Source organism: Loxodonta africana, chromosome 26 (genome assembly GCF_030014295.1).
Source record: "Loxodonta africana isolate mLoxAfr1 chromosome 26, mLoxAfr1.hap2, whole genome shotgun sequence".
NCBI lineage: Eukaryota > Metazoa > Chordata > Mammalia > Proboscidea > Elephantidae > Loxodonta > Loxodonta africana.
This window is the reverse complement of record NC_087367.1, coordinates 32,901,638-32,927,790: the sequence shown is the minus strand read 5'-3', so window position 1 is coordinate 32,927,790 and position 26,153 is coordinate 32,901,638. Positions and strand designations below refer to the sequence as shown.

The following is a 26,153-nucleotide window of genomic DNA, read 5'->3' as shown; positions in this document are numbered from 1 at the left end:
AAATGTGGAAATGTAGCACTCAACAACAACAAAAGAGTATTCTCGTGATTATAATCACACTAGTGAGAAATAAGAGAACAAGCAAGAAAAAAAGTCGTATATAACATTGGATACCCTGTGACAAGACATACATATCTTTTTCCCTGGGTAAGTCCAATGGTCCTTTCTGTTAAAAATACCACCTGAATTACTTAATGGGAGACCATTAAATAATACACACACACATTTAAAACCTACAATTGTAATGTATTGAAGGTAGATTTTAAATGTGCGTGTGTGTATTATTTAATGGTCCCCAATTTTTTTTTCATTAAGAAATTTGGGTGGTATTTTGAAGAAGTGTCCAGAAGGGTAGAATGGGCGCAACCTAAAAAATCTTAAGTACAAGGAGACAGGTGTTTTGGGCAGTGGAAAATAAGTACATATAGAGATGTTTCCCTAAGCAACAATTTATTTACCTCTATTCTATGTCCTGCACAGGTGGACACGAACTCAGTCTGAATCTAGAGCAAGAAATGAAAATGATGGTGGCATATTTTGAATGATGTTCATAAGAATGATGATATCTCGTTCTATTTCCTGGTAACAGGAGGAAAACAAAGCACTGAGTCCGTTTAAACAGACAATACTTTAAGATTTTATACGAAAAAAAAAAATCCCTCCTAAAATTTTTTTATCTTGTTTCTCCAAGAAACTCTACACATTCTTTACTCCAATAAAACATTATTCACTACAATCTAAGGTTAAGAATGTGCCTAAGATCAAGAAACATCTCCATAAAAAAATCTAAGAACTTTAATATAGTAAAACTAGCTGGTGGTTTGGAGTAAATATCCTTTTTCTACAGAACTTAATCTGTTAAAGAGGAGAAAGTAAAAGCCTAATTCATGGTTTCATAATACGGGAAAAAATGCAGTTTCAGGCACAGAATGAAGATGCAAATTTTAGAGACATCATAGAGAGATGTTATCATTTGCTTTCTAATATGCTCTAACTTGAAACATTTGTCAAAAGAATTAAATATATTCATCAGGTATATCGTGGAGTACATGGCTGTAAAACATTAAAGCAAAGGCTAAGGTAAATGTAAATACACTCTAGGATATCATTTTAAGGTATGAAATCTTGATCACTTTACTTCTAATAGGAAACTGCTATACATACCAAACATACCTATTAAGAGCATAAAGAAACCAGCACTTTTTAAAAATTTTACCTTTAGTAATAAAAAGCATTCCAAACTGTCTTCAAATCTGAACAGTTCAGACTAAAAATCTAATAAATTTTTGTAAAGTTAACAAAAAGACCAAGGCAGATTTAAAAAATGGTTTTAGCTATTAGAAGAATGTGCTTATCTCAATAAAAACAACAACAACAAAAAAATGCAAACCCAAACCCATTGCTGTAGAGTTGATTCCGACTCATAGTGACTCTAACGGACAGAGTAGAACCACCCCATAGGGTTTCCAAGAAGCACCTGGTGGATTCAAAATGACTTTTTGGTTAGCAGCCAAGCTCTTAACCACTATTCCACTAGGGTTTCTGCTTATCTCAATAGCAAGTAGGATATTTTTAGTGGGAAGACATGAGTTGGTTCTTTAAAAAGCCTAATTTGGTAGGAAAAAACTCCACTATTTTTCTTTTTTTACAAACACATATTTATATTTTCAATTCCCTTACTCTTAAGAGGAAAGTCCTCCATTCTTAGGAAGAATGGAAACACAAAACAAAATACCCAGAATCGGGCATAAATTGATCTATGCTTAATATGTGTAGCAATAGCGACACCCAATGGCCAGAGATGAGTAGTGACGTTTTCTAGCTATTACAGTAAAAGGTGGATTTGGAAACAGGCATTTTTTGAATTTATTTAAAGTTTCAGGGTAGGGGTTACCTTTCACTATAAATTATATGTTAAGTAAATACTTAAGAATCTTTGGGAAACAAAGACCTTAACCTTTATAAGCTTGAAGCAAGTGTCAGAAAAATGCAGTTAAAACAAGTAGCTAAAATAAAACTCAAACCACAGAGAGAACGTACAGATACTTTATTGCTCACCTTTCACACAAAGCACACCTCCAGCCATTTCTTTCACAGCTTGACAATGTTTACGTATACAAAAACCCAGCAAGAAGCGTCATGAAGATTTCAGTAAAGGAGAATGTAAAACATCAACTCAGCCAGGCTTTTGTTTTCTGCAGCAATAATAAAGGGCCTCCTGCACTAGGCAAAAATCCGTCTTCTTACTTGGTAGTGCATTTCTTTCATTACAAAAAGAGTCTCCTGCCCAAAGCAAAATAACTTGTATTTGCTGAGCCAGTGGTATTAACTCGTGCATAAAACAAAATTCAGCTTGCTGTTTCTTCTAGCAGATTTCAAGTAAAAACAAGGTTGAAGAAAGAACTTGTTTTGGAAGGATGCAGGTCAGTTTGAATTGCTATACTTAACTAGATGCCTACATGGACTATAGTTTCACAACATGGTTTGCCTGTATAATCTTCACGGTTCTGGCCGTGTTCAAGGTTTTCAGAGTTGAGCATAAGATACAGTATTCCATCAAGAGGATAAGGCTACTGAGTGTGCTATCTGCAGAAGAGCTCATTTAATAGGAACAGACCTAAAAGTCCTATCATGAAGATGTGGCAAAACCTCAGAATAAAACCCAGCCCGGGGCAGAACTGTGCTTGGAAAATAGGCATTAGAATACTTCAGGCAAAATACATACAAATGGATTGTTAATATTAGGAAGGCTTCTTTTTTTCCTAGCTGTAGATCTAAAAAAATCTAGGAAAATCCTCATTTTCAAAACTGCATATTTAAAACAGGAGAGCTACTTATCCAAGTAATTTCTTCAAAAAAAGTAGCATTTTCTGATTGTGGAATTAGTCTACTGGTCAAAGATTAAAGGCAACTTTTACCACCTTTTAAAAAATTCTTTATACAAAGGAGAGATGCTGTATGTGTTTCTCAAATAAACAGCATTATGTAAGCCATTAAAAAAACTGACAGAACTGAATGATGACCTACAAATGCTTATGCTACACAGGAATCTGCCTGCCACCTGCGGTCTCACATTAATTCAAAATAGATTCTGGGTTCAGGGTTCTGAAACTAAGTTTCTATTACTTGAGCTCTAGCAAAATACAAAACTCTGTAGCCTCAACTAGTATAATGTCTTCCCTGTCCAAATCCAGAATGATTATACTGGTAACCTCCATGCTGGAAATGCTGTTCAAATTGACCCCCTTGGTGATAATTCTGGCTCCCCCTTCCTCCCCAACCTCCTCCCTGGCCTCCGCGACCACCTCGCCCTCCACGACCACCTCTACCTCCACGACTACTGCCTCGATCAACTTGGTGCCCACCATCTTGGTATCTATTGTCCTGCTGGTATCCACCACCCTGGTATCCACTTCCTGTATACGAAGATGTTTGGAAGCCACCATAACCACCGCCTTGATAGCCACCACTGTGGCCACCATGATAGCCACTGGACTGGAAACCCGAATCTCGATAACCACCATCTTGGTAGCCACCTCCTCCTCCACTCGCCCCATCTGTCCAGCCTCCTTGATGCTTATTTCCTCTTCCTCCCCCTCGACCACCGTGGTCATAGCCACCACGTCCACCTCTCCCTACTCCTTGTTCATGACTGCCTCGTCCTCCATATGAGGAATGTTCATAACCACCTCTCCCTCCTCGGCCTCCTGTTTGCTGCTGAGGGCCATCTTGCCTTTTCTGCCATGGTGGCATCTCTGGGGGTGGAGGTTCAATTTCATTGGGTCTACCACCTCTGTCAGGCACCCTGCCCATCAACACCTGTGGGAGAAGAAAGACATTTTAAACTATTTTATTTCATAAACAGAAAGAAATGTATTTGAAACAAAATTACATGTACTCTACCTTATTGATGGCACAGGCAGTCTTTTCTCTAATAGAGCCACTGCTTGTTCTTAAAATCTTTGACAAGTCTTGTCTTGCAGCCAAAAGATGGGCAACAGAAATAGTACTTTTAGGAGATAAGACTGAGCGTTTCGGCTGGTAAACTTTTGCTAATTTTTCTGTCTGACTCTGTTGAAAGAAAAGTGTTCAAAGACAAATACCAGTTTTCAAAATGACGTAAGAAACACTCACAGTAAATAAGTTGAAGACGTCCAAAATGTTTGATAATATTTGTCTGATAATGATAATGTTCACTAGATTCCAGTGACACCATGGACTGCCAAAAGAACAAACGAATCTGTTTTGGAAGTATAATCAGAATGCTCCTTAGAAGCAAGGATGGCAAGACTACGTCTCACATACTTTGGACATGTTGTCAGGAGGGATCAGTCCCAGAGAAAGATATCACGCTTGGTAAAGTAGAGGATCAGTGAAAAAGAGGAAGACCCTCGATAAGATGGACTGACACAGTGGCTGTAACAATGGGCTCAAACATAGCAACAACTGTGAGGATGGTACAGGACCGGACAATGTTTTTGTTTTGTTCTGTTGTACATAGGGTTGCTATGCGTCATGGATCGAATTATGTCCCTTCCAAAAATGTGTGTATCAAATTTGGCTGGGCCATGATTTCCAGTGTTGTGTGGCTGTCCTCCATTTTGTGATTGTAATTTTATTTTAAAAAGGATTAGGGTGGTATTGTAACACCCCTACCCAGGTCATAATCCTGATTCAATGTAAAGGGAGTTTCCCTGGAGTGTGGCCTACACCACCTTTTACCTCTCAAGAGACAAGGAAAGGGAAGCAAGCAGAGAGTTGGGAACCTCATACCATCGAGAAAACAGTACCAGGAGCAGAGCACATCCTTTGGACTCAGGGTCCCTGCGCCTGAGATGCAACTCGACCTCGGGAAGATTGAGGACAAGAACCTCCCTCCAGAGCCAACAGAGAGAGAAAGACTTCCCCTAGAGCTGACGCCCTGAATTTGGACTTTTAGCCTACTTTACTGTGAGGAAATAAATTTCTCCTTGTTAAAGCCATCCATTTGTGGTATTTCTGCTACAGCAGCACTAGATAACTAAGACACTGAGTCAGAATCGACTCAACGGCACCTAACAACAATAGATTTAAGATGGGAGGAAAAAGTTAGATTCACCATTGCTCCTACCTAGTCAAGAACTATCTTACAGTACAGTTGCCAGACTTGCTGACACATCAAGGAATGACTGGGGGGCAGGAAGGGAGTGGAGGCGGGAGTGGGGTTAAGTGGAAGGCATGGGGGGTCTTCCTTCAGGATTGTGGGGCTAAACTGGTGAAAAGGTTCCTCCTGTCATTGATCTCAGTTCAAACATATTGATTTTATCTATTTAAATATAATAACGGAAGCTTGTTTCAACAATTTTACTTTTTAATTTTCTCATCTTTGATTTCCATGAGATAATAAAATGTTGTTGTTGTGTGCCATCGAGTCGATTCTGACTCATAGTGACCCTGCTGTTAGCTGTAAATAATTTGTACTAATTATATTGTTAGCATACATACTTCTTATCAAAGTGCTCCCCTCATTGAATACTTTGCTCTATTATAAATAGTTAAAAAGGATCTACTTTAACCATATACTAGGAGCATAAGTTAATGATTATTAGAGAGGCAGATCACTGAGCAATTAGGAAACTTGGGCAAGTCACTATACTTCTGTTTCTCAGTTTCCTGACCTGGGTAATGGGAGATACCCAAGCAGCTCACTTACAGGGTTGTATGAGAGGATCATATGGGACAAACAGTATAAAATACTTAGTAATACGTAGCAGTCAATAAAATGCTGACAGTTATTATTTCTCAACAACTTAATGAAAGTATGCTTGATGACAAAATTTGCCAAATCTACAAGTGGAACTGGTGAATGGTCAGTGGGATAGAATATCTGAAATTCAGAATAAGGAAATCTGGAATGTGATTACTAACCCAGTGATTACTAGAGGTATAGATTTATTTAAAATGCAGTTTGTTGAATTCAAGAACGTAAATCCAATTATAAAAATTTTTACTGGAAAATGAAGCAGGCTAAATAGGACCTCATTTTCAATGTGTAAAAGAGACTCTTGACTCTCAAGTCATTTATCCATAACTATATCTAAAAAAATAATATCAAGAAACCTTATTGGGTTTTCTTGGTTATTTTCATCACCCTCTGAGTAGGCTTATTCTAGTGAATTGGCTGCAATGGTGGAGGTAAACTTTGTGCCATTTAAGACTAACCTATTTTATTTCGTTTTATTTTATTAACCTGTTTTATTGCATAATATGCAATAATATATTTGGTTTAGGATAGTCTATTTAGTGGCTAAATAACTCTAATTTAAAAGCATATATAGCTGTATCACAGTGGTTAAGAGCTTGGCTGCTAACCAAAAGGTCAGCAGTTTGAATCCACCAGCTACTCCTTGGAAACCCTACGGAGCAATTTTTTACTCTGCCCTATAGGGTCACTATGAGTCAGAACTGACTCAATGGCAACAGGTTTTTTTTTTTTAATAACTCTGTCAAAGATTACAAAAGGTTTGTAGTTACATAAAAAATTCATTTAAATGTATACGAAAAACAGGACCACAAAAAATAAATGCACAAACGGTATAAAGAAAATGTTCACATAAAAGAAAATATGAACAACTACAAAAAAAAATCCTAGACAGGAAACAATAAATGCAAATTAAAGTAACCTAAATTTGGGAGACAAAAACAATCTTCTACCTGTGAAATTCTGGAAGCAACATCTACAATAAAGAGCTAAACAGCATAAGAACAAAAATAACTGGCAAATTTGCTGGTTATGCGCAGGTCCTCAGATATTGATGGTGGAAGGCGTATGTTGCTATAACCCATTTATACAATGTGTCTCAAGAGGCACAGGACTGTTAAAACTCTTGACTTAGTAATCTTACTTTTATATAACAGAAGGATGAAAGTGACCACATAAGATTAAAATTAATGTGCTCAAAGATTAAGAGAAAAAAAAAAAATCTGCATAAAAGTCTAACAGTAGGGAAAACATGATGGAATAAATTATGGTGCAGTCCTTAAATAACTGAAAATTATGACTGTGCAGAAACATGGAAAATGTTTAGATTATGTGAAAAAATAGAATGCAAAGTAATATTTACTACGCTTGTACATACAAAGTAAGGAAGACAATACTAAAAATCAAACAGCTACTGTGATATGATGATCAGATAATGTGATTTTTTTATTTAAAAATTTTTTTTAATAACTGAAAGAATGAAGGGACTGTCATCACATAGCTTGTCTGGGAAATGTTTTCTGAGTATGTCTTACATTTCTTTTTACTGTAGTTATTATAGTACCTAAAATAAGTGATCAGTGCTTGTTCAGTGGAAACAAAACACCTTTAAAAAATGGTTTGATATATACATCAAATAAAACTGAATATTAAAAGGAAATTTCAAAGTGAGCTGTAAGTACTTTATTTTCATTACAAAAAACAAAAGATCACTTTGTGCATGTAAAAGTAATTTGTATAGTCTTTTCTGATTCCTCCCAATGTATGTTTCATAGAATCATTGCACATCTTGCTTTAAATGGATCTTAAGTACCATCTAGGCTAATCAGGTTGTTTTAAAGATGCTAAAAATGAGAGAATAAACGGAAGCACAGACACACTGGTCCGAGCTGTTCAGTCCACTACAGGCAGTGCTGAGACCAGAACCTCCATCTGTTCACCCCTCATTCAGTACACTTTCATTCATCGCTGCATGTTTTTCTAACTGAGAGCTAAAGTTTATTATTTTTGAAGGATACTAACCATGCTAAGAGTGAAATAGTTTTTAAATTAAAGGTAACTTAACCCATGTGTGCTCATGGGTACCTCTAGGGACCAAGCACTCTTTCTGCCTCTGAAGGTTTACTAGGAAGGGGCTGCATTATGACAGTGTGTGCTGCCACAAAACAGGGGCCTTTGTGGCTGTTTGAAACCAAAGAAACAGGCCTGTGCCACAAACTACTGTTTTTACAGGGTATTGTATGAGGCGTCTGAATTTTTGGTAGAAAAAATGGAAATTTTGAAAATTTTTATTTGTTACACATATGTACCAAGAGACTCCGGTAGAGACCTGGGAATATAATTAGCATACTCCACATGCACCACTAAATACTTGGTAGGCTTGTGGGAGGGGCAAGGAAAGAAAACCCACACTGCCTACCAAAAATTCAGACTCACTCAATGATTCAGCGTATTTCCATTAATGGTATCAACAAAAAATTCAAAGCAGAAATTAACTGGTTCTCGAAAGGGTTAAGAAAGGACTAGTATTTCCTAAATCACAGTCACAGAAGACAACATAATTTATTCCCGGTGTTTACTGTTACTATGTGAGATCTTAGGCAACGTCTCCATTTATCTGGGTCTGCATTTTCTTACATGCAAAACGAGGAGGGTAATGATTGATTTCCAAGACACCGTTCCAGCACAAAATATTTTAGCTTAAGTATCTACCCCAACAATTTAACAGATAACCAAATATAACTGAGCTAAGGCTTAAAAGGTTTTAGACGAAATGAACAGAATAGTAACATAATTGGAAAACTAAATACTTTTTTTTCTGAGTCAATTAACAAAAAATTCACAGGGTAAGTCTATTTTCAAAGATACATGGATTATTAAGGGAACACCTAATACTAATCCATCTGGACCAATCTGAACATAAATTCAGGGAACAGTTCCATTACAGGGATCTAAGACAATACAAGTAATGAAATGTGCCAATTAATTCCCACTTACTAATCACGAACAAAACAAAACATCAGCTGCTGTGGAGTCTATTCCAACTCATGGCAGTATCATGTGTAGTAGGCATTTAATAAATATTTGTTGGATGAGCAAGGCCTCTACCTGGATTATCTTATTTAAGGTAAAACAAAATTTGAATCTTATCAAATTCTTCAATTCTCTATAAATAAATCCTAATATTTGGTCATACTAAATCCAGGATTTCTAACTTCATCAACCAAATTAAACTGTTAGCTTACAGTATAGTAAACAAATAATATGAAAACAGAATTTCTTATTTCAGTAACTTTCAGATACTGTTTCTCTCACAAATGGGTACATGTCTATTAAACAAAAAAAAACCAAACCCAGTGCCATCGAGTCAATTCCAACTCATAGCGACCCTACAGGACAGAGTAGAACTGCCCCACAGAGTTTCCAAGGAGCGCCTGGTGGATTTGAACTGCCGACCCTTTGGTTAGCAGCTGTAACACTTAACCACTACGCCACCAGGGTTTCCACACTTCTATTCCCGTTGCTGTCGAGTCAATTCTGACTCACAGCAACCCTACAGGACAGAGCAGAACTGCCCCATAGAGTTTCCAAGGAGCACCTGTTAGGGACAATAAAATTCAGTGTTCTTGAAAAATACCAATAATTAAAAATGAATGTTTTTATTATTGCTGAATCAAAAACCCAAAAGCCGTTCAGTCGATTCCGCCTCATAGCGACCTTATAATAGGACAGAGTACAACTGAATAGTTGGAAGAATTGCTACTCAGCAACTCACTAAAAAAACATCTCTATGCGTGTCTTCTGTGTATTTTTCTTTTAGTCTCCACTGCACCTAAACTGTGCTTTTAAATTATTTAATGTGTACCTTAGCTCTGTCAGACCAGCCAAAGGACTGCACAGTGACATCCAAACGTTTTATTAGCAGCTTTCTCCGAACTTCATATTCATTGGCTATGGCTTGGTTAATTGCTTCAATCTTTTCCTGAAACAAAAAAGACAAGGTAGAAATTAAATGAGTTTGATTTCCCTGCTATAAAAACGCAGAAAAGGTGTCTGTTTTATTCATAATTGAGTCCCCAGCACTTTGCACACAAAATCCCTTCCACATAATAAATTAACAGTTAATGCAATGATAGGCAAAATAATGCTAAGTCTCAAAACATAAAAAAAGAACATATAAAGTACATAATTCATATTTAGCTTGCCTATAATGCACTGCATGAAGCTCAGCCCAATGCAGTTTTTGGCTTATAGGCAACACATTTGGCAATTTGAGACATGCTTATACCAATCTTCAATTTATATTAATTATCTGTGTGAAACATTTATAAATTATAAGTGCTTCTAATCTTATAAAAATAAAATTATCCTCCATAAATCATTAGACTGGCAAAAACAATACTTCCTCTAAGAATTTGCACCAAGAAAACTACATATTAGAAAGCATCACTTAAGAAGAACAAATATAAATGTTGACATAAAAATTATGAAAAAAATATGATTCCTTACAAATTTTACTGAAGGCGACTGATCACTACTTACCCAGTGGGCTGGTCCCATTGGCTTCTTCAGTAAAGGCTTTCCCACATGATTAGGAGGAACTTTTGCTAATGTCTCCTTTAACTGACACAAAACATAAATATATAAATTAATAACTCTAAAAGTAAAACATATCCTCCTATCTTCCCAATTCCCATCACATCTTGCCATCAAAGGAAGATTTCTGACAAAGGCAAAGGTAGAGAACGTTCTGAAATGCAGAAGATCCACACGAAAAAGGCAGTCACTCGTCCCACTTCTTATGTGCCCACAGAAGCATGATTTCTTCACTACACCTAGAAGAGTGCTTAAAAACAGTAGGCACTCATGAGTATTTATTGAATGGATGGATGAACACACACAGAAAACCTGGACTATGGATACACTGCTGCTCCCTTGAGGTGGTCAGCCAAATTTGTGCATCATGGTGCTGATCCACCCCACAATGTAAATGTACCAATTCTTAGAGTCCAGCAGACGTGCACACGGAGAATACTCCATCTGCTATGGCAAATACTATTCTTTTCTACCCATTCTTTTTTTTTTTTAAATTGAGACTACTTGTTCCTAATCAATTATATAAAAGATCTTAACTGTTGATAATACATGGTATAAAAATAATTCTGATTTATTTTCATATACTAGATGATGTCAGTATTCAATAAATCTAGTTTGCCAAGTCAAACTATTAAAGATCTGAAGTGACTGAATTAAAAACCACAAATGAAAACATCATTAACATCCTTTTCTGTCTAGTCAGTGGGGAAGAGACTGGTAACATTTAATGCTAAAAACTTTAAAAAATACTAACTGTATTAAAGTTCAATGCTAAAATATTGTTTTAAAAGGACTGGAATCTTTTTTCTTTTTTTTACATTATATCTACCTTATTGGAGCTCATAAATCAAAACAGTAAGACTCGTTTTTCAAAAGGAAGCAGGCTAACATGTTTAAAAAAAACTAAATATTAGCTTATCTTTAAAATATCTAGGATTTAAAACCCAAAACTCATTTTGTAACATAATATGCACATTAGGTTCCACTAAGAAAAATTAACAGAATTGTTTCATTTCAAACAAATGCAGGACTAGGCCTTTAATACACTACAATCTGGTACTAAAGGTCTTACTTTTTTTTCAATCCCGCTGAAGAATTGGAACATAGTTATATTGGCTGGAGGTTTGGACATTCCTAGAGCAATACATATGCCTTTCAACTCTTGAAAGACCTCACTACCGCCTCCTTCTTGAGCTTTTTTTGGAGGAGCATTCACACAGAGCATTCTGGCAGCTTCTAGTTCTGAGATGAGGTATGCTGAAGTAAACAAAATAAGATTTCAAAATGAGGTAAGTCTTGGGTCACAACTCTACAGATCTAACGATATATAATTTTTAAAGCTGCAAGAATGGCTAAAAACAAGAAAGTAAAACCACTGTTACCTGCAAATAGAGTTAACACATAAATCAATTCTATAATTTAGGTATTCAAACCAAGACATAGTCTTTTAGGACTGATTTAAAAATAATCAATTCTTTGAAACCAAAGGCTCATAACATATCATGTCTAAAAGTTTGGATTCTTGAATCACACTATTAAGAAACCTCCAGAACAGGGGGTGACATCTGTCAATACATTTGCTAATGGTAGAAGTTGGCCACTTTTCAGTGACAGTTATAAACGCTACTTGTTTTAACTTGTAACCACTTGTGAGCACCAGTGATAAAACCATCCAGCCCTTTTTCCTCCTAATACTCAGGTAACCCATCTAGAGCTGGCTTGCAACAACATTTTTAAAATTTCACTGATGTAAGACACATAAAGAGAAATGGGAAGGCATTAAACTCCGAAAACTTCCTTTCCACAACCCAGTATCCTAATGTGTCACCCTCTGCCTGCTCCTTTTTCATTTACATTCTTCCCAGAGCTGCCTCCTCCCAACTGCCCCTTCCCCTTCCCTAAAAAAACCTCTCTTTGAAATAATTTCTTGGTAGAGTCCCTTTTTATCAGTATTATCCCCCTGGGTGTTGGTTTCAACCAGATGAGGGCTGCAATGTGCTTCGAGTAATTCAGTTTAAGGCTTAACTATTCAATCATATTCCTTTAACCTGCCCAAGGACATTTATATTTTTATAAAAGATTACTAATCATTCGACTCTCAGAATTTCAGGTGATATGATAGAGTGAGATGATTCAGACAATACAAACAATATAGTTTTAGAAAAAAAATATTTTCCAGGCCCTTAAATTCAGTTCGAAGTACAAAAGTATAATCAGGTTGAATATCTCGTTTCCTACAACAAAGGTGTAATGCTCCTGGCAAGTGCAGGGGTCACAATTTTGGCAAATAATTTTTAAACAGCTGCCAACTCCTAGTCTCAAATAATAAATATAGGTAATTTCTGGAAAGAGCATTCTATAATGGGTTTGACAAAATCTTAACATGTTTGATATAGCAAACTATTAATGAGTTAAAACAATACGTAGACATCAAAACAGTACAACCTCACTGGTTATGAAAATAAAAAAAAAACAAACCCACGCTGTCGAGTCGATTCCGACTCATAGTTATGAAAATAGTCACTGTTATATTTGTAAGTAAAGTCTGAATGGAACATTGCCACATTCACTCATGTAAGCACAGTCTATGGCTGCTTCTGCACTACAACGGCAGAGTGAGTAGTGGGAGATGTGACAGAAGCCACATGTGGTCCACAAAGCCTAAAATATTTACTATCTGGTCCTTCAAGAAAAAGTTTGCTGATCCTGTTCTAGAACATATGAGATTTAATAAACTGGTTTTCTAAATTTGGAGCATCATAGCTCAGGCATTCACAAAATGACCGTCCAAAAATTTTAACCATAACCCACCTGACAATCTAGGTGAGAATAAAGAACACAGGCAGTCCTCAGGTTTCGTCTGACTTACATACAACTCATAGTAAAGCCTATCATATTAAAAATTTGAGGCACACACAATGATTTGTAATAACAGGCGTTACTTTGTGCCACGTAGCAAAACATTATTATTGCTGCGTTATGTTAAAGGTGTTCTAGCGTATCTGGAAGTGTTTAATTCTTTTTATGCATAGAAAGGTACAGTATATACTATGATAAACATCTAACTGACATTAAATATAAACTGTACCTAACTGTTCCAACTTACATATAAATTAGACTTAAGGACAGACTTAAGGCTAGAACTTGTTTGTATGCATCTGAGAACCACAAAGACCAGTGAACAGCTAAAACACAATTCTTAAACTGATGCACAAATTTTTCAGCTACTTGCTCAAAAAACTATTCTATTTTTCTAACAATTCTAATGAAGTTGGTTTATTATTTACCCAAAACATAATGTATTAAAAGAATCAAATTAGTGAGGTAAGGGTGCTGGAAGGAGTACAATTATAGCATCAAGATGTGGTAATGAACACTTGGATAGATGTGAAATATTTACACAGATTAAATAGAAAATGAGTGTTTATGTATGTAAATACTAGAATGAAAGAGAATACAGACTGAGGGAAATAATTAGAAAGCAAAGATGAAGAGGGGGAAAGAGGAGCAGTGTGGCTGTGTTTATGTATGAAGAATTTAAAGCAGAGAGTAACCTTTAGTTGAGTTAGTCATTTGGTTGAGAGACAAATGGCTGCATATTCTTGAAGAGACTTTAAGATTATCAAAAACTCATTGCCGTTGAGTTGATTTCAACTCATAGCGACCCTATAGGACAGAGTGGAACTGCCCCATAGAGTTTCCAAGGAGTGCCTGGTGGATTCAAACTGCCAAACCTTTTGGCTAGCAGCTGTAGCACTTAATTCCTACGCCACCAGTTTCCACTTTAAGATCACAGTACATTAAAATAAAGTATGTAATTGTAACCCTGAGTGCAAAATAATGTTCAGTACAGTCTGCTTAAAAACAGAAAAGAGTTGAAGGTATTTAAGAAAGATTCACATTCAAACTGGTTTCAAAAATACCAATGCTAAAATGACTAAACTATGCCTTCTTCAGATGACTTAGCTATTCAGCATCATTTCTAAGAGTTCCTGACAGTTGATATCTTCCCATGTAAGAAAACATATTCCAAGTGCTAAATATTATTGTAAAGACAAGCTGTATTACATAGGAAGAATTAGTGAGCACACTGAGATGGTTATGGAAAACATATAATTTGAAGAATACTGAATGAGTTTAGAAGAACTATGAGCAGCATTCCCCAGAAACAATAATTTGACAGATACGGGGAAGTTAAGAAAGTCACCCTGGAATAACTCAGCCTAAGTATAATAGCTACAAACACAATTATTATTATTTTTTTTTAGCTGAACTTTCAAAACGGGAGTTGGGTTTTTCTTCAGAAACGATAGTATGGTGATAAAGACAAACATTTAAAAATCCTCTGAATTGAGTATGTCATAAGGACTATAATATTTAGTTAATCAGAGCTTAATTTAAATATGTTTCAGAATGCTAGAAAAAATTCTGAGTCAAGACTATTGGAGTGTTTATGCAGAGCAGTAACATTTGTGAGTCTTACTGTTTTTCAAGGTGAAGAGAGAAAGTGGCTAGTGTATAAAGAGCATGGAAGAACTTTTCACAAAAATTTATTTCCCAGAATGATCAGTAAGTACAGAAACAATCCAAATATTATTCTAGAAAAACTTTAATTTGACTTTTTTACAAAATCAAGACCCCAGACAATTACCCAACCAAAGAAATATCAATAACACAACATGCTTTAAATAATCACATTTACCATTTACTGTCTTTAATAGATACTTATTCTCTTCAAAGAAATTAATTTAAAAAACAAAAAGCTTCATTATTCCCACACTATCTTCCCAGTTCATTTTAAAATATGCTTCTAGTCTGGACCCTAAGGTTTAATGATCACACACTTGAACAACACACCAGCACTACCATTGGTTACGTTAGGTGAAACTCAACAGGTGGAGTACCACCAAAGTCTAGTTACAGAAAACACACATAGAAAACAACGGCTACACTCTTGTAGCCAGGAACTTACTGAGCAAAAGGAGGCAGTTCTTCTGGACAAGAAGGCGCTTGGTCACATCCCCTGATGTCAGTGAAAGATACGGACAGTTCATTTCCCCTAGAAGCCCACTCACCTCAAGCTGGAATTCTTCAGCTTCATTCGGGCCTTTTAAGAATTAAAATGAATCAATCTCATTTAATAATACTGATTGTTTCAATTAGTATATAATTATTATTAGATGTAAATTGAAAATTTTAATAGGATTTTCCTACCTGGAGTTCATTTCCCTTAATTTATTCTTTCCTACACCACTGCCAATTTTATTTCTTAAACACTGTTTTCATTACGGTATCCCCTTATATTTGGGAAACCCTGGTGGTGTAGTGGTTAAGTGTTACGGCTGCTAACTAAGAGGTCGGCAGTTTGAATCTGCCAGGCGGTCCTTGGAAACTCTATCGAGCAGTTCTACTCTGTCCTATAGAGTCACTATGAGTCGGAATCGACTCGACGGCAGTCGGTTTGGTTTTTTTTTGGGTATCCCCTTATTTGACAATCTTTAATGGCTCCCTAATTTCTACTTCATCTAATCTAACTTTTTCTCTCTGCCTTTAAGGATTCTTTACAGCCCTTATAGATTACCCTTCCCAGCATGTTCAATTACTGTCACCAACCACCATCATAAATATTCCCTCTATTCATGCCAGGTCAGTCAATCTCATTGCACTTCTGTGCCTTTAAGTTATTCCCTGTGATTGATATGCCCTCTGCTTTCTCCTTCTCTCTCAAATACCACCCATCCATCAAAGCCCAGTTGTCTTGCTCCATGACAAAACTTTCTCCAAGTACTGTTGCACTCACTGATTTCCTCCTCCTATGAACCACAAGAGCATTTAATCACCTTACTAACCTCCAGTTGCTTCATGTGTGCCTAATACTCCCAGTTAGGCTAAATCTAAGGACAGCAAACATGACTTATAGTTCTGTATTACTGTAACATCTAAAAACACACGGAGTTCATTAGGTTAGCCAAGGAAAAAACAACACTTATTTAACTATTTTCATGGTTCCTTATTCATTATCATAAATCAAGAAAACCAAGCCAGTTGCCATCGAGTTGATTCTGACTCATGGCAATCCCATGTGTGAAGAGTATAACTGTGCTTTGTTGGGTTTTTAAGGCTGTGGCTTTTTGGAAGCAGATCACCAGGCCTTTCTTCCAAAGCACCTCTGGGTAGGTTTGAACTGCCAATATTTTAGTTAATTAAAAAAACCTGTTGCCATCGAGTCGATTCAGACTCATAGCAACCCTATAGGACAGAGCAGAGCCGCCCCATGGAGTTTCCAAGGAGCGCCTGGTGGATTTGAACTGCCAACCTTCTGGTTAGCAGCTGTAATTCTTAACCACAATACCACCAGGGTTTCCTTTAGTTAACAGTGGAGTGCTTTAACCATTTGTACCACCCAGGGACTCTGGTTCAATATCAAAGAGGGTAAAAATGAACTGACAAACTTTGGGTGAGTCACCGACCTGAGTCCATTTTCTCATCTGTAAAATGAGAAGACTGCATTATCAACGTTTTACAAATTGTGTTCTGTGAACTTCAGAGTTCCACAGGGCTCCTTCGTGTGCAGGTAGGATGAAGAGGATCGAAATGTGCTAAAGATACTTCCTCTCAACTTCAACTAGAACAGCTACACTTTTACCTGTTTTGTATGTTGGCTTCTATATAATGCTTCGTTTGAACAGAGAGGCCCCAGGTTAAAAACAGTTATCATCTAGTAGAGGTATTTTCAAAGGTAACTACCATCTTTGAACTGTTAGATCAGGAGCCAGTAGAACACAGTGGTTAAGAACTAAGAGCATCGGCCCCCTACCTGATTGCTGGGTTTAAATCCTGGCTCTACTAGTGGCTGTGTGACCTGAGGCAATGGATGTATTTAACTTCTTGGTGCTTCCTTGTTTAATCTACAAAAAGGTAACAAAATCTACCTCATAGGTAGTGCTTATAGTGAGTGCTCAATAATTGTAAACTGCTGCTTTTATTATGGAAACCCTGGTGGCATAGTGGTTAAGAGCTATGGATGCTAACCAAAAGATCGGCAGTTCGAATTCACCAGGTGCTACTTGGTAAGCCATATGGGGCAGTTCTACTCTGTCTTACAGGGTCACTATGAGTCAGAATCAACTCGATGGCAACGGGTTTGGTTTTGCGGTACTCTCCGTATTATAATTAGATACAATAAAAATACACCCATTAAATACACCAAAAAAAAAAAAAAAAAAAAAGTGGGGCTCTTCAAACCGGGATTATGTGTTTAACTCTTCTTAAGGGTAGGCTCACTCATAGTGACCCTATAGGACAGAGTAGAACTGCCCCATGGAGTTTCCAAGGAGCACCTGGTAGATTCGAACTGCCAACTTTCTGGTTAGCAGCCGTAGCACTTAACCACTACGCCACCAGGGTATAGGGTCATTATGAGTCGGAATCAAATCGAAAGCAAAGGGTTTGGTTTTGGTTTTTTTTTTTAAGGGTAGGTTAACAGGTGGGCATTTTCCTTTCTCTCCTGTTATAGATTTATCTATAGTAGGAGGGAACCAGATGGTGGAGTGTCAGATTCCTAGCTTTTGTCTCTTTTGCAGAGTTGATAAACTAGTGTTAAAGTGATAACAAAAATGGCAAACTCTCAACCCCATCAATCTGGCTGTGTTTAAATTTCAGTCATATTCTCTATGTATCTATTGATAGATTCTTATGATACAGAAAGCTTTTTAACAAATCATTCTTTCTTTCCATGTACAACAGAACTGTAATGCATTTACATTACAGTCTATATATGCTTCTGGAATCTGATAGCCCTAAGAGAAAAACACTCCAATTTCTAGTTCTTGCCACCAAACTAGGATCTCATAAGCCATGTTTTACAAAGAATGGAAAGTTCATATATTCCATATTTGTGGCCTCCATTTTTCTACATCCCAAGGTTTTTTTAACCTCCAGAAATTTTTAATGTGACTATTTCAACTTCTGAATCTTCTTGTCTCCAAATACAGTGGAGGGAAAAAGGTATCTTAGCTTCTTTACAATTTTTTTTTTTTTTATATTTACAGGAAGCTTGATATTTTAGCTTTTAGTAAGGATAATGTTGAATCAACAATACCCCAATTTTAATCAATATTTTGTACCTAAAAGTGAATGTTTACTTACTGTTAGTTGCTTGCACATTTTCCTCTAGTTTACAGAGCATTCTTAATTCAGACACCAGCCAAGCACAGAGTTTGGTAAATTCCGGGCAACTGGCTCCACCAGAGACGGCCTGAGACAGCGCACCATCATCTAACAACGGACCCTTGTAACTGGTGAGTAAGAAATCACACTTCAGAAGAACATAAAACCACAACGTATTTATTATAGATAAAATGCATCTATGTACTAGCTCCATAATTAAGCAATAATTTAATAAAGAAGTTATTATGATCAATTTCTAGACTTACAAATATAAAGAAAATTTAGAACTCTACTAAACCATCAGAAAAATAAGCTAAATGGTAAATACATTCTAGCTATTCACAATATATGTGAATACATAATAGAATCATATACTACTAAATTACGTCAACTTCTACATATTTACTGAAACCTCTTATTATATGAAGGTTTATTTTCTTACTTTAACTGAATTGAGTATTAGATCCAGATTAACAAATGATAGCTATGGCTTACTATTTCAGAAATAAAACTCTGGTCATCTTTTCTAGAATTTTTTCCAAAAATCAATTAGCTTATATTTTTAATGGCCTTCTTGAAAAGTGAAAACTTTCCAATTAATCATTTATTTGCTTTTACTATATTCGATGACATTTAGTCACTGGTATTTTAATTAAAGATTTTGTTAAGCTCTCGAAGTAATTTTAAAGTATATATTCTTTGGAAGATTATTTTAACTTCTTTTAAATGAAACCTTGATAACAATACTGTAATGAAAGATGACACATTAAATATATTTAAGATAATTTGATGTTCAGACGTACACATTATGTTAGATGGCAATACTCGGTCCTTTTAAACATCAATTAGACATCTAATTATGGAATAGAAAAAAATCATACGCCAAAAAAAATGAAACTATATGTAGTCTGGCATTAAGATTTTAAAACCACATATTATTAAACACGGAAACCCTGGTGGCATAGTGGTTAAGAGTTCGGCTGCTAACCAAAAAGTCAGCAGTTCGAATTCTCCAAGTGCTCCTTGGAAACCCTATGGGGCAGCTCTACTCTGACCTACAGGGTCCCTATGAGTCAGAATACCACTGTACCCTGAGGGTAGGGTTACAGGAGGGGGAAAAAAATCCATACCACCTATCAAAAATTCAGACACACTCAATGATTCAGCATGCTTCCATTAATGAAAACCCATGGTATCAACAAAAAATTCAAAGCAGAAAATAACTGGGTATTGAAAGGGTCAAGTCTAATATTTCTCAGTGAATCCTTCAAAGGTACACATCAAACAGCCACCCTTTAAAGCTGAATTTTAACATACGGTTGTCATCAAACTAAGTAGTTAAGGTTAAAATTGATAACAAAGTTTTCAGAAAGGTTGTGGTTTATATCAACCCATCTCAATTATTTATTACATTTAATACACAGTAATAATTACCTTTATAGTAGCCTAGAAAAGAAGGATGCAGTTAAAAGAGGGTAAAAGAACAAGAATACTGGGAAGAAACAGCATCCATCACCAATTCTTAAGTGACCTCTATCACGGTCTGGGTTTATCCAGAGTATGACATTAGTAAGTTCTATTTGGAAACCCTGGTGGCATAGTGGTTAAGTGCTATGGCTGCTAACCAAAAGGTCAGCAGTTCGAATCCGCCAGGTACTCCTTGGAAACTCTATGGGGCAGTTCTACTCTGTCCTATAGGGTCGCTATGAATCGGAATCAATTCAATGGCAATAAGTTTATCATTTCTTCCCGGAAGCTCCTAGGACTTCATTTCCTTTCCCAGTAAAGTGGGCCCTCCTCTGTGCTCCTCACGGATTATTCTCAGTGTGAATTTCTATTCTACCTCACCTGTACCTTTAATGGCCAGACCAATTCCAACCACAGAACAAATGGTCCTCAAAAATATTTGTTGAATGAATGGTATCATGTGTGAGTAAGCAATTTAGTCTGGGAGTGTTCAGCAAAAAAAGCAATTTTGCTGAATATGACTTTTTACTTGTGCCCTAATTAGGGGCGGATTAACCAGTAAGCCAGGTACGCACTGGCTTCTTGTGCTTACTTATTAATCTGTAGTGTACAATTTCACCTGTTTTTCACCATGTCAGAAAAACAGGTGAAATTGTGCACTGCAGATTAATAAGTAAGCACAAGTAAGCCAATGCATACCTTGCTTACTGGGTAATCTGTCCCTGGCCCTAATCAAAGAAGTAAGCCCCCCAAAGTCTGGAATGTTCAAGAAAATATTCAGGTTACAAAGAAAAGAACAATGGTATTCACTTTGACAAAGAAAAATGATAAGCACTACTTCCTTTCCTAAAAATTTCTACCAGGATGGCAAATTAGTACTTATGTGGGCTAGCTTTGGGAACCCTCAAGGTATCCTTTTCTAAAGAAGAAAAGTTTTCCCCAAAGGTCTCCACGTCATGAAAAAGGGTGAGGGAAGGGTTTGACAAAGCACTTGTTAGTTTATAAATACAGCTAGCTAAATGTGTAGTTTTTGACTGCATGTATTTGGTTTATAACCAAATATTTAGTCATACAACTTGTTTCTGGAACCACATTTAGCAAAGGGATTCTAGGTCCTCAAGTTTTCATAGAGTGTGTTGATCTGGACGACCCAGTGAGATAAGCCCTATTTCCAGCTTCTGGACACTGGTGAATTATGGTTGGGTTAGCTGTCAGGAGGAGGAGAAACAAAATGCAAAACAAATATGCAGGACCTTGGTGCAGGAAGACGACCCTGAGGGCTATTAAACCCACTGCTGTAGAGTCGATTCCGACTCATAGCGACCCTATAGGACAGAGTAGAACTGCTCTATAGAGTTTCCAAAGAGCGCCTGGCGGATTTGAGCCACTATGCCACCAGGGTTTCCAGGGGCTATTATGGTGGCTCAATGAAGCGAAGTGTCAGAGAGCCCAGGGAAACTGTCAGTGGTTCACTTTGAGGTGGTGACAGGTGAGGTACACCAGCGAGCTGGCTAGCGGAACGCATGCAGAGCAAAGACGGGTGGCTTAGGGATGCATGCTGAAGAGATGACTGGGCAAAGGAGAGTTTTTTGTTTTTTTTTTTGAGAGAAGGGAGGTGGAGTAGGAAGGAGCAGGGGCTCAAGAGTAGACCGACAAGGGCAGGAAGTTTGGAGAACAAGTAGGGAAAGCAGGGAACCAACTCTGGCCACCTTTGGAGCGTGGAGCTCGAGCAGGTGGATTGGGAGCAGGAAAGAAGCTGGGGGAGGGGAGGTGAGGACGAGAGCCAGACAATGACACGCATGACTGACAAACGCTTGCAGGGAGGATCACAGGGAGGACCTATGGGCGTCGGAGTTGGGGGGCCCCGAGCCGGTAAGAGAAGCAGCGGACGTGGCATTGGGTCCCGGGGCGACAGAGAGGCGACAGTAAGGAGCCAAGGGGTACGGCGTGGAGAGGCAGCAGTGCCTCCACTGGAGCGGAGAAGGCGTAACCGAGGTCAGGCAGTGTGGGGCTTGAGAGACCCGTGCCCTGACAGCCTTACCCTAGATCTTCCAACGACTCCAAGATGTCAGTCTCCATGAGGTCACACTCCATGCTACAGTGCTATTCAAATTTCCGAGTCGTCAAGCTCCCCACTTCGCCGGCAACGCGTACACTTGCGCATGCGCTGTCTCCCCGGAACTTCCACCGCGACAGCTGGCGCCTCAGCCGCTGTACTGCGCATGTCCCGAGCGTGCGCAAGAAGCTTGGTCCCACCTGCCGCCCCGCCCCTGCCAGCCTGAAGAAGGCCTGGAGGCAGAGTTGTGCACATGCGTATCACGTGAATAGTGAAGCCAGCCGCCAGAGAAGGGCAGCAGGACCGGCTGCGTGGCAGCTGGGCGTGGAGACCGGTGAAGGGGGAGCGCGCTAACCTGTCTTTATTGGATGTGCGCATGTGCGGATCTTGGGGCGAGGCACGCGGGCAGGGGAGGAGCTTGGCTGTTTTAGAACTTGGGTGGGTGTGTTCAGAGAAACGCGGTCTCTGAAGCCTTGGCAGGAGCGCTGGCAGCAGCTGTGGTGGCGCAGTGCTGGGCTTCTAACTGAAAGGTCAGCGCTTTGAACCCACCAGCCACTTCCCTGAAGAAAGATGTGGTGCTCTACTTTTGTAAAGGCGTGTAGCCTTGGAAACCCTATGGGGCAATTTTACTCTGTCCTATAAAGTTGCTGTAAGTTGGAATTCCGTTAGACAGCTCTGGTTTTGGTTTGGAGCCCCAGCAGCTGTGATACTTCTTGGAGCTTTAGTTTGTGGGTCATGGAGAATGGGAAAATTCACACGCTCACGTCTTAATTGCCTACTACATGCATAGATGAGTCAGCTGCCGAGAACTGGCAGACAGTGTGTGCTTTTGGACTTCCTTGTGGCTGCAGTATTTGTATTTCACGGTCAAGGAAGAGACAGCTTTTCTTTGACACAGGTGTGTTCACAAAGTCTTGCAGTTCTTCTATGGGCTATCTACTTCTTAAACCTTTCCCAGGCCCCGAACATTCTTATTTTAAAAGGAGGAGGGGTGTACTTCATCCCATGTCAAGTAGTATACATTTAAGTGCATCTACTTTAGTACTTTTGTTGTAATGGCATTGCTTTTGACATTATTTGGCTAAGTGTAACATTCAATTCTTGCCAGTTGTTGATTGCGTATGTGCTTAGAAATTACTGAAAAATCAGAAATTATTTTCAAAGTGATGGCATATTTAGAAAATCATATTTACAATAAATTGTCATAATGTTATATTGTATAGGCATTTAATTACAGGGTTTGCAAACTGGTACCACTAGGTTTTTGTAGTTCTCAAACATCCACCTCTCCTTAATAGTACTTTCTTAAACTTAAATCCATCCTATCCTTAATATTTCCTTTTAGTTCTTTGTTTTGTATCACCTGGAGGGAGGGGGGAGGAATTAACATTATAATATACTAAGGAACCGTGGTGCACAACAGTTACGCTCTTGGCTACTAACAAAAATGTTGCCAGGTTCCAACTCACCTGTCATCTACACAGGAGAAAGACCTGGTGATCTGCTCCCATAAAAGATTACAGCCTGTTTGACCAGGATCTCAATAGAGGGTCCTGGACAATGTGGGAGAAAAATGTAGAACAAAAATCAAATCCATAAAAAAGACCAGAGTTACTGGTCTGATAGAGAGTGGAGGAGCCCCCCGAGACTACAGCCCTGAGAACATGGAACTGAAGCCATTCCCAGAAAATCTTTCAGCCAAACGATAGACAGGCCTACAAAATAAATAATAGTACTCTAGAGAAAGGAGTTCCTTAGAACAGTTAATTATGTGAGACCAAAAGAGTAAAATCTGCCCAAACGCAAAGATGAGAAGGCAGGTTGTTGTTGTCAGGTGCCACCAAGTAGGTTCCAACTCACGCTGACCCTGTGTGAAACAGAACGCAGCACTGCCCTGTCCTGCACCATCCTCACAAATATTGCAAAGCCCATTGTTGCAGCCGCTGTGTCAGTCCATCTTATTGAGGGCCTTCCTCTGTTTTGTTGACTCTCTACTTTACCAAGCATTATGTCCTTCTCCAGGAAATAGTGCCTTTTGACAACATGTCCAAAGTATGCAAGACAAGTCTCCCCATCCTTGGATATAAGGAGCATTCCAGCTGTGCTGCTTCCAAGACAGGTCTGTTCTTCCTTCTGGCGTTGCAGTGTGAAGGATCACTTTTATGTGGCCTTTCTAGCCATGGTCTTGTAAATTCCGCCTGAGTGATTGTGCAGAACTGTGCAGATATGGTAATTGTGGGCCACCAAACGGATTGGTTAGTTTTGCCATTCCACTGGGCTCGAAATGAGCCACCCCAGAGGTGGAAAGGAAGAGAGAATCCCACCACCACCACCAAGGAAGAATAGCCAAGAGCCAGTATGTCCTTTGGACCTGGAATCCCTGTGCTGAGAAGATCCTGAAATCAGGAGACAGAGAACTGTAATACTAAAGGCAGCAAGAAGTGACAATGAGACCAGGCAGCAGGAGATAGTGTGGTGGGCTTTCTGGCCCACAGAGGGAGAAAGCTGAGTGCCTTTGGGCAAAGGTTTAGGGCCGGGAAGAGGCGTGCCCGTGAGCATGGCTGGGAAGAAGCTGTCCTGATAGAACTGTATCCTTGAGTGTTCCTGAGTCTGAATTTTAACCTGTTACTTCCTTAATAGGAAACCCCGGTGGTGTAGTGGTTAAGTGCTATGGCTGCTAACCAAAAGGTCGGCAGTTCAGATCCACCGTGTACTCCTTGAAAACTCTATGGGGCAGTTCTACCCTGTCCTATAGGGTCACTATGAGTCAAAATCGACTCAGTGGCAACAGCTTTGGTTTTTTCATTTTACTTTCCTAATTTTTAATAAGCCCCATAATCGTGAGTATGGGCTGTGAGTTTCGTGTGGCCATTGCAATGAATTATCGAACCCAGCAGAGATACAGAGACTGCTGTGGGAGGCACGGTTTGTGTCAGAATTGGTAAAGATGGTGTAGAGAGGAGGCATGTCTGATCCCTACTTCATAGAAATCAGCCTTGGGCCGTTGATCTTGATGCTCCTTCCCACTTGTGAAGTTAAAAGAGGTCAGACAGTGCCCTATGCCATTTTTATAGGCAGTCTGTGGTATATTCAATATCCTTCGCCAATACCATAATTCAAAGGCGTCAGTTCTTTTTCAGTCTTCTTTATCCGTAGTTCAGTTTATGCATGCATATGAGGTGATTGAAGATACCATGGCTTGGGTCAGGCACACCTTATTCCTTAAAGTGACATATTTGCTCTTTAGCACTTTAAAGAAGGCCTTTTGCAGCAGATTTGCCCAATGCTTATTTGTGGTTTGATTTCCTGACTGCTGCTTCTATGGGCATCAGTTGTGGATCCAAGTAAATGAAATCCTTGACAACTTCCATCTTTTCTCCATTTATCATGATGTTGCTTATTGGTCCAATTGTGAGAATTTTTGTTTTCTTTATGTTGAGGTATAATCCACAGTGAAGGATGTAGTCTTCGATGTCCATCAGTAAGTGCTTCAAGTCTTCTTCACTTTCAGCAAGCAAGGTTGTGTCATATGCATATGGAAGGTTGTTAATGAGTCTTCCTCCAATCCTGATGCCACGTTCTTGTTCACATAGTTCAGCGTCTTGGATTATTTGCTCAGCATGCAAATTGAAGAAGTATGGTGAAAGGATACAACCTGATGCATACCTTTCCTGATTTTTAAACCATACAGTGTCCCATTTTCTGTTCAAACGACTGCCTCTTAGTCTGTGTACATGTTCTACATGAGCACAATTAAGTGTTCTGGAATTTCCATTTCTCACAATGTTATCCATAATTTGTTATGATCCACTCAGTCGAATGCCTTTGCATAGTCAGTAAAACACAGATGAACATTTTTCTGGTGTTCTCTGCTTTCAGCCCAGATCCATCTGATATCAGCAATGATATCCCTCATTCCTCATCCTCTTCTGAATCCGGTTTGAATTTCTGGCAGTTCCCTGTCAATGTACTGTGGCAACTCTTTTTGAATTATCTTCAGCAAACTTTAATTCCATGTGGCATTAATGATATTTTTTGATAATTTCCGCATTTTGTTGGATCACCTTTCCTTGGAATGGGCACAAATATGGATCTCTTCCAATTGGTTGATCAGGGAGCCTTCTT

At 38.4% G+C, this 26,153-nt stretch overlaps 1 protein-coding gene across 1 annotated transcript; it reads right to left on the bottom strand.

Moving 5' to 3' along the window:
• Positions 1-2,032: 2,032 nt before the first annotated feature.
• FAM98A (family with sequence similarity 98 member A) lies at positions 2,033-22,163 on the bottom strand. The gene is made up of 8 exons (XM_003416072.4): positions 22,014-22,163; positions 18,485-18,633; positions 15,309-15,443; positions 11,409-11,593; positions 10,283-10,363; positions 9,606-9,722; positions 3,904-4,071; positions 2,033-3,819 (listed from the first exon to the last, which is right to left on the bottom strand). The coding sequence occupies exons 1-8, from the start codon at positions 22,064-22,066 to the stop codon at positions 3,160-3,162; spliced, it is 1,548 nt and encodes a 515-aa protein (XP_003416120.1). The 5' UTR covers positions 22,067-22,163; the 3' UTR covers positions 2,033-3,159.
• Positions 22,164-26,153: the final 3,990 nt, after the last annotated feature.